Genomic DNA, 8,144 nt, shown 5'->3' with positions numbered 1-8,144 from the left:
ATCCACGAAACATTCAGGGACCACACAAAATGATTACGAAGGCCCCCATCGGCCCACGGGCCGTGCTTTGAGGAACTACGCTTTAAATTGCTTGTGTTTTTCTTTGGATCATCAGAGCTCCACAGAAAAATCTTCCCTTTTAGAAATTATGTGACACTTGAGTTCACCTACCAAACCAAATTTCACTAACAGAGTGCAAACATCCTGAGACATCATGGAGGTTTCCCTCAACCACGATCCCCCGAAATATTTAAAAACATACACACATAAACACAACCTAACCTATAGAAATGAAGTAGATCTGGTTTTCCACTGAGGTTTTTGTTGGTTTTGAAGCTGAAGTGACAAGAAAAATTGCATTAAAATGGAAGTTTGTTTTTTGAATAAAAACGAGTAATTTTGACAAACAAGACTTTAAAAGATTCAGTTAACTTCTCCTGGAATGATAACAGCCTTTGGAAGGAAGTTGGTGACACCTGGGCGAACTCAACTAACTTAACTTAAGCAGCTCTTGTACACAGATTTATCCCTTTTGCGTCACAGCTGACAAAAACCATTTGTATCGCGTCTGCTCCTCTTTATCTGTAGCTTCAGATCAGATTTGAGTAGCGACCGCAGGAGTGGATTCTGCAGAGCAGCTCAGCCTTCACCAGCAGCCAAAGCAGGAGAACCAGGATGTAGATCTGGGTCTGGGTTGCAGTCCAGGAAGGGCGTCCAGCACCTCCCTTACCTGGCATCCAGAGAGACCCTTCCATCGCAGCAGGTTGGGCAGGAGAGCCACGTCCACACTGCGTTTGAAGACAGAACACCAGGAGGTTAGTAAGCTGCAGTTCCTCTAATGGCCACTAGGTGCTGTCCTTAAGAAACTCCAATATGAAAACCCAACATGAAGAAATACAAGCCAACAGAGAACAACTGGAACTTCTAGGTTCTGGCCGAGAAGTAAGAAAACTGCATTGAAAATCATATTGAAATTTATAAATATGCAGCCAAACAACATAAAGTGACTCAATAGTTAGTGACTAATTTCTCAAGTATCACCTAATCTAAGGACAATCTAACTTAAATATCCCTTAAAGACGACTTTAAGATAATACTTAAAGTACCAAAAGTAACAGTACTCCTTCCATGACCAAAGTGTCCTGAGAGTCGTTGCTGTCCTTGCTAGCTACAGTAACTGACACGGACTTTGGGTATTTGTGGTTATTGGTCAGTTCTTCAAAGGGTCAAAGCAACAGTACGGTGGAAACTGGACCCAGATGTGTTTAAGAAACATCTTTCATCTGGACGATTTACCTCCATGTGAGGCATTCCTTCTGCATGCTGGCCACCGTGAGCTTCACCTCGTCGATGTCTTTGCACTCCAGCAGCTCTGTGATGTTCAGCAGCAGGAGGTTCCACTGTTGGACACCCGGAGCCTGATACAGCACGACACATATGGTCAGGACGTTTCCAATGAGTCAGTGTCATCATAAGAAATAAGAACAAACGCTGATCTCACCAGGTCTGAGATGCTGTTGTGAAGCAGCTTCGCGTCGGCAGTGACTGTTTGGCCAACATTAGGACTCCAGCACCTCGTCAGTTTGCTCTGGCTGCTTTGGACAAGATGTTTGAGGTAAGTGTGAGCGATGAGCTTGTAGGCCTCGTCCATCACGCTCTGAGACAAAAAGACAGACAGAGACACAGTGAAGTGTTTGCCAAGAAGAACAACCAAAACAACAGAAATACATTTAGACACAAAGATTTGGTCAAAATGCATTGACATCAAGTGAAAAAGCTTATGAGGAATTTGGGGACGGCAGTGCTCTCTAATTAAGGACCAATGGCCAATAACTGTCTTCTTAATGGAAAGACTGACACATATCTTGAGACTGTAAGAAGCACAATTGGAATTAAGACATTATACAAGACCAAAATGGCCACAGCTGCACACGAATCCATCAGAACGACTGCATGAATGTGACCTGTCACCATGCTTTCTCCCTTTACTGGAGCAAATGTTGAAGCTCCTCGTTTTAACGTACCTTTTGTATGTCCGGACACCACAGCAGCTTGGGGAAACACGTCTGTACTGCGATGATCAAGGAGAAGAACTGCTTGTTCTCCGTTTTGAAGTAATTCTTGAGGTGACTCTGTGGGACAGAAACTGATTTAACAGCCACTGAAAAATCTTATTTTGTCAAACTGCTGTTTGTAAGCTGAAGAAAGAAGCTTCAGGAGAAATCTAAGCATCAACAGCAAACAGAAAGCAGGACGTGAGTGATGAAGCTGAACAGCTACCTGTGCAAGGTCAGCTACAATGTCCATCAGAAGTTTCAAAGTAAAAGCCTCCATGTTTTCAAGCGTGGCCACGGTTTCCTGGACGAGGGATGTTTTGATGCCTTCACTTCTGCTCTGGACGTGCTGCCTGAGAGGAAGTATCATAGATGTCATCGTCAAGTTTTCTTTACATTACATTAAAACTTTTAACTATGTACGTCCTGATTCATGTGTTTTAACTGCATTTCTGTGCTGCATTGGCTTGTTTTTATTCTAAAAGTTGTTTGCACACCAAATACATCAGGCTCATATTTGGCAAAGAGACAGAAGCTCACATATACTCACTTGAGTTCTTCACAGGTGTTCAAAGTCTTGAAGAAGTGTGTTGTTTCTGGTTTGTCCATTTTTGCTTCTTTTTGAAGAATCTCAGTCTGCTCAGCGGCGTACCTGCAAACCAAAGATAAGATGCTAAACAACGCAGCACACTGAGTTTAATTTATGTTCATTCTCAGATCTTTATGATCAAATCTCAGAATCGTGAGTGATAAATAATTTATTCCTGAGGTAAAAAAATAGATTCTCACCTCCCCAGAAAGGTCAGCAGCTCTTGGAAACAAACCTCCCGGACATGATCTGACAGTTCTGAGCTGATTTTCTGTGCTTCGTTGGGCATGGCATCAATGCACTTAAAGAAAAACCAAAAAAATGGAAAGTACTATTATACAACCGATAAACAGACAGACAAATGCTGTCAGAAAAGTACCAAGTACCTGAATAGTGTCCACATAAAGTCCAACGTAAGCCTCATCACGATCGCCTTCCTGCCTTCTCTCAATCTGCAGGATTTTCTCCAGGAACGTACTGACTTCTTTCTGTGGACAGAAAACACAGAAATACCAATAACAGTAACTCACACTCACATATAGTTAAGAGCAGACTGTGATAATAGGTTTTCATCCCCCAGTGAGCCCCCACAGAGACACACATCATTCATAAACGACCAGCCAAAACTACAACCCTGGTCAGAAAAAAGTCTGGACCAGAATCAGTCATTTCCAGTCAAACTGTGTTTACTCACAGCAGTTTTCTAAAGTGTCTCTGAGTCCATGTGTTAATCTCCTTTATCAAATCATGTGTTCACAAAGAGGCTTTGAGCCTTTCCAGGATGTGTTGATTTGGAAAACTGTGTTTTCTTGTGTACTGTGGAGAGCTGTAGGGCTGTGTTTCCTTTTTGGCAGAGGCTGGACGTGATTCTCCAGGTGGCTGAAAGCTGGCTCCAACACACCTGAGACTCATCACGATCAAGCACTGCATAAAGACCGTGGACTGCAGAGGACTCGGTGCCAGATTGTTTCCACAAAAATCAGTGAAGATGATGAGGTCAGACACTAAATACGTCTTTGTGCTGTTTTCAATTGAGTTTATGTCAACAAGGATTAGCAAATGGTCACATTCTGTTTTATTGATGTTTTACACAGCGTCCCAACTGTTTTGAAGTCAGGGATGTGGAAACTTGTCTCAGTTTTCTAAATAAAGATTCATGCCATCACAACACTTGTAACCACATGCATTTCTAAAGGTATAGTGCAGTTTTCTACAGTTCTCAAATAAAGAATGAACACAAAGACAAAACAAACAATTAAGCCTCACATCTTTTCGGCCAACTCTGATTTATTTGGACCTCCCACTTTCCCTTGCATGTGTTTCCTTATAGGTCATGATAAGATCAACCTTTACTGATCCTCAGAGGAGGAATTCAATAAACATGAAGCAGCCTGAACAACGTATATTAGTATTCCTACCTGCACATTTTTGAGCAGTTTGTCATTTGCTTTTGCGACCCATTCAGTGAGCAGCAGGAAGTCGACTTTTTTTATGGGATCCATTTCTTGAAGGTCAGGATAATCCAGCAGCTCCTGACTGGGAAAGTACCACAAATGCCGACATCAGAACTGAGCAGGTTCTACTTCTGTCACTATGTTGTACTGCAGAGGTTACGGTTGGGAAATGTAAGAAAAAAGGTGCATCTCAGCCAACTTCTTCAAACATCTGCACTGATAGTGACTTTGCAACACATTAAGAGCCATTTAGAGTGTGCTTGTATCTTAGCTGCATGTTGGCACGACCATCCATCAAATACATCAGTGACGCCTTTTCAAATTTGCATTGTTATGAAATGAAGATAGAAATAAAGCTTGTTAAAGGTCTCTTTCAAGGTTCAGATGTTGTCTAGGTGGACTTTGGCCTTATTAAGCTATGTTTGGGATATCTCACATCATAATTTGTTTGTGTGAACTAGGAGGTCATGAGATGCACCAAACATGTGACTATGTCCTCTTAGGGGATTGGTGCTCATGCAAACATGCTCAGTAAAAATGAAGTAAAGATACAGCAGGTAAAAATCCAGTTAGGTTGGCTGGTTGGTACCTCAGATATGTATGTATGACCCACTTCATCAGCACAAGGGAATTCTTGGAGGAGTGGGTGTTCTGGAGTAGATCATTGAGGTGATCAAATGTCTGGCGATGGTAGCAGTTGATCAGACATCCCATCAACCCCAGACGGCCTAACTGGGGAGCCAGCTTCACAAGCTCATGGCGTACAGTTTCCTGCACACTTATCAGGTGCTGCTGAAGGTTCTGGTCCAGATCTGCAGGCGGCTTTGGGAAGTGCTGGGACACCGATCTTTGCATGATGCGGATGACACTCAGTTTCACGTTCTGCTGTCCTGAAATGGTCTCAGGCCGGATTGAGCAACTAGATCCATCCTCAAAGACGTTGTCAGGACAGGCCACACCAAGAAGTTCAGCCAGTAACGGTAGCGTGATCTCCTCCAAACTCTGCAAAAGCTGATGTTTGTCGGTGTTCAAGGTGTTCTGAGCCGAGGCGCTGTCATGCCCGTCACCTGCGTGGGCGTATTCTGTGACAGAAATGTATTATTAGTTCACCACTTTGGTCCAGACTGAAACATCTCAACTTCAACATCTACTGGATGGACTGATACAATGTTTTTGTGCAAACATTCATGGTTCCCAGATGATGAATCTGGTTTTCATGCACAAGGACTTTGTTTTAGTGTTGTAATAACTGCGGCAACTTTCTATCTAGCACGACTATGAGGTCAAAATCTTAATTTGTTAGACATTTTTGTTAATGAACAAATATTCACAAAACTCACAACATTCCCATCAGCCTCAGCTGTACTTTGTAGTAATTAGAAAAATGTTGGCATGCTAGCATGCCAAGCTAAGATCGAGAACATTACACTTGCTAAATATCATCATGTTAGAATTGTCATTGTGAGTATGTTAGCATGCTGCTGTTAGCATTTAGCTCAAAGTGCCACTATGCAGGCTCACAAGCTGCTAGCATGACAGAAAACTCTTATTTCTTTCATATCTACTTGCTCTAATGCTTCTTTTTTTTTTTTTTATCTTACAATAAAGCTCTCTCTGTCTTTTGTTTCTGTGTTTTTAACCATTTTAGCATGCAAGCTAGCTCCTTAGCTTTTAGCCCAAAGAACCTGAGTTTAGCCTCACAGAGCTAACATGGCTTTAGACTGTCTTTAGTCCTATTCTATCAGTAACAGTTCCACAAACACAGGATAAATCAAACATTTCAATATATTTTTTTACTTTTTAAAGTTTTTTTTTTTACAATTTTTTTTGCGCACTGAATTCTACACATTTTATAATGATGATCTAAATAAAAAGAAGCAAATAAATAAATAACAGACTCTTACTATCTTGTATGTCTTTGCTATCGTTGATCAAAGCATTCCTGCTGTCAGTCCTGCGAAGCTTTCTCCTTCCTCCTAATCTCCACATCTTCCTCATGGCCAGAGTTGAAGTTTTTCTGGTTTAGCGCACAGTGATGCACGTTCCTGCTCAGAGCTGCAGTTCTCTGTGCATCAGCAGCTCGGTGATCCTTTATAAAGGGGCATGAAGGGGTTTCCCGAGGATCAGTAGTGCTGTTTGGTTTTCCCGTGGAAGAGACTGCTGGGAAAGTGAAAGCTGCTGCATCATGTGGAGCAGAGCTACTACATAAACCCAAATACTAATACTACAGCTGCTGCTTCTACTACTGCTAATAATGAGAGTAAGAGCAACATTTGTGTTTCTGTCAAGAAATATAGATGTTCAGATTTAATCGTTAGCTCCAGAGCTAATTGTTCAAAGCTAATTGAACCTTTTGGTGAGACTATTTTATCAAATGATTGAGTCAGGTCATGTGCACACAAAACCAAGGTTATGGTTAATTTCTTAAAGGAGCACAACATACTGGCAGACGGAAATGTTGTCATCGCTGTCATTAGAGTCGTGTTTTAGAGAGCTCTGTAAATGTAATTACAGCAACTTTAAGAGTCTTTTTATGCTCTGTGTATTCTCTTGCATTTGACTCTCACAGCTACAGTGACTGTACATTGTGCTCTGAGCACTGCCAACAGTTTTTAAAAAGGACCAGCAGATTTTATCTTATACACACCAAAACAATGCAAAGTTTTGTGTTTTTAATAATTAGATTATGCATACTTAACATTACTTTCTTTGTTTTCTGCAGACCTGAAAGGAGGAAACTCCAGGAAAGTGAGTGAAAGTCATTGGTTACCTGTGCCTGCAGGTATGTGTGTATTATTAATTGTTAAAGGAATGCCATTGGACTGAGTCATGAGTGGAAAGCTGCTGCTGGGCGTACACGTCTCTGCTGGCAAACTGGTATGAAAATGAAAGACATACAAAGGGAATTAGAACACGAAACAATTTATGAAAAAAATTATTTCTAATATTGTCTTTCTAATTTCATTCAACGTGAGTCCTTCACCACGACACGTGTAACATTTACAGCGTTTAGATAATTGACTTCACAAACGCACTTCAGTCATGTGGATCATTTCCTTTATCACGTATAACGGTGTTTGTTTTTTTTTTACAGTGCCAATAAAACCTGTTTGACTGATTCATCTCAGTGCACAGTTGCATTTTTGTGCAGGTGTGTCCGATGCTGAAAATGATACCGAAATTCCCTGTCAGAGAACTAAAAGCATCCTGGAAGAGAAAGCCATTAGAAATGTTTCAGGGATATTACCCACTGCCAGAGCGTGGGGGATGTCCATTACCATTACAGAGCTGGATGTTCCCTTCAAACAAATAAACCAACACAGTAAACATCACATTTTTATGATGTGGGAAGAAATAGATTAAATGTCACCGGCTGAATTCAACCCCAGCGGAAGCCACATTACCACTGGCTGATGCTGTTATATGGTTGCAGGGCTGGTATTTTCAGAGGTTTTGAATGTGATGCAAACCAGACCAGAGTCCAGTTTCAAGAGAGCTTTTATCTGAAAATTGCTCCAATGAGGAGCAGAGTCACAAAAGAAATATAAAAATAACAATATAAAAGTACCAAATGTACAATATCAAATCAAACGAGAGAAAGCACGTGTATAAAAAGAATGAAAAATTAAGATAAAGATTTAAATATGCATACATCACAGTATAAAAATCACAATACTGTAATAGATACTTTAATCGTAGATAAAAATAGAGTTGTGATACTAAGAATTGACAATAAGAAGGCTCAGAGTTTAAAGGCATGTTAGAGTCTCTGTGTTTCTTTGAGCTAAATGCTAACGGCGGCATGCTAACATGGTCACGCCTAATGTGTAGCAGATAATATTACTTTATTGTTTTCGCATGGGGCGCAGCAGGTAGTGCGCGTGCGTCACAGCAAGAAGGTCGCCGGTTCGATCCCCGGTCATGTTCTTCCCGTGCATGCGTGGGTTCTCTCCGGGCACTCCGGCTTCCTCCCACAGACCGAAAACATGCTCATTACGTTAATTGGTGACTTCAGGGTGTACCGTGCCTCTCGCCCGTTGACGGCTG

The 8,144-nt window shown here is 41.4% G+C and overlaps 1 protein-coding gene across 1 annotated transcript; it reads right to left on the bottom strand.

Moving 5' to 3' along the window:
* Positions 1 to 227: 227 nt before the first annotated feature.
* Positions 228 to 6,963, bottom strand: LOC143332133 (uncharacterized). The gene is made up of 12 exons (XM_076749412.1): positions 6,868 to 6,963; positions 6,002 to 6,254; positions 4,687 to 5,179; positions 4,062 to 4,179; positions 3,030 to 3,131; positions 2,844 to 2,944; positions 2,605 to 2,706; positions 2,281 to 2,407; positions 2,025 to 2,132; positions 1,502 to 1,657; positions 1,297 to 1,418; positions 228 to 788 (listed from the first exon to the last, which is right to left on the bottom strand). The coding sequence occupies exons 2-12, from the start codon at positions 6,093 to 6,095 to the stop codon at positions 647 to 649; spliced, it is 1,665 nt and encodes a 554-aa protein (XP_076605527.1). The 5' UTR covers positions 6,096 to 6,254; positions 6,868 to 6,963; the 3' UTR covers positions 228 to 646.
* Between the last annotated feature and the right edge of the window lie 1,181 nt (positions 6,964 to 8,144).

Source organism: Chaetodon auriga, chromosome 14, assembly GCF_051107435.1.
Source record: "Chaetodon auriga isolate fChaAug3 chromosome 14, fChaAug3.hap1, whole genome shotgun sequence".
In the NCBI taxonomy this organism is placed as follows: Eukaryota; Metazoa; Chordata; class Actinopteri; order Chaetodontiformes; family Chaetodontidae; genus Chaetodon; species Chaetodon auriga.
Note: the sequence above shows the minus strand (reverse complement) of the source record. Positions and strands in the feature narration are given on the sequence as shown.

Excerpts from the sequence above, each read along its gene's own strand:
- LOC143332133 (XM_076749412.1), bottom strand. The coding sequence starts at position 6,095 with ATGAGGAAGATGTGGAGATTAGGAGGAAGGAGAAAGCTTCGCAGGACT. Across the intron at positions 3,132-4,061 it reads AACTGCTCAAAAATGTGCAG|AAAGAAGTCAGTACGTTCCT; the intron begins GTAGGAATACTA and ends TTCTGTCCACAG. Across the intron at positions 789-1,296 it reads AAGGAATGCCTCACATGGAG|TGTGGACGTGGCTCTCCTGC; the intron begins GTAAATCGTCCA and ends CTTCAAACGCAG.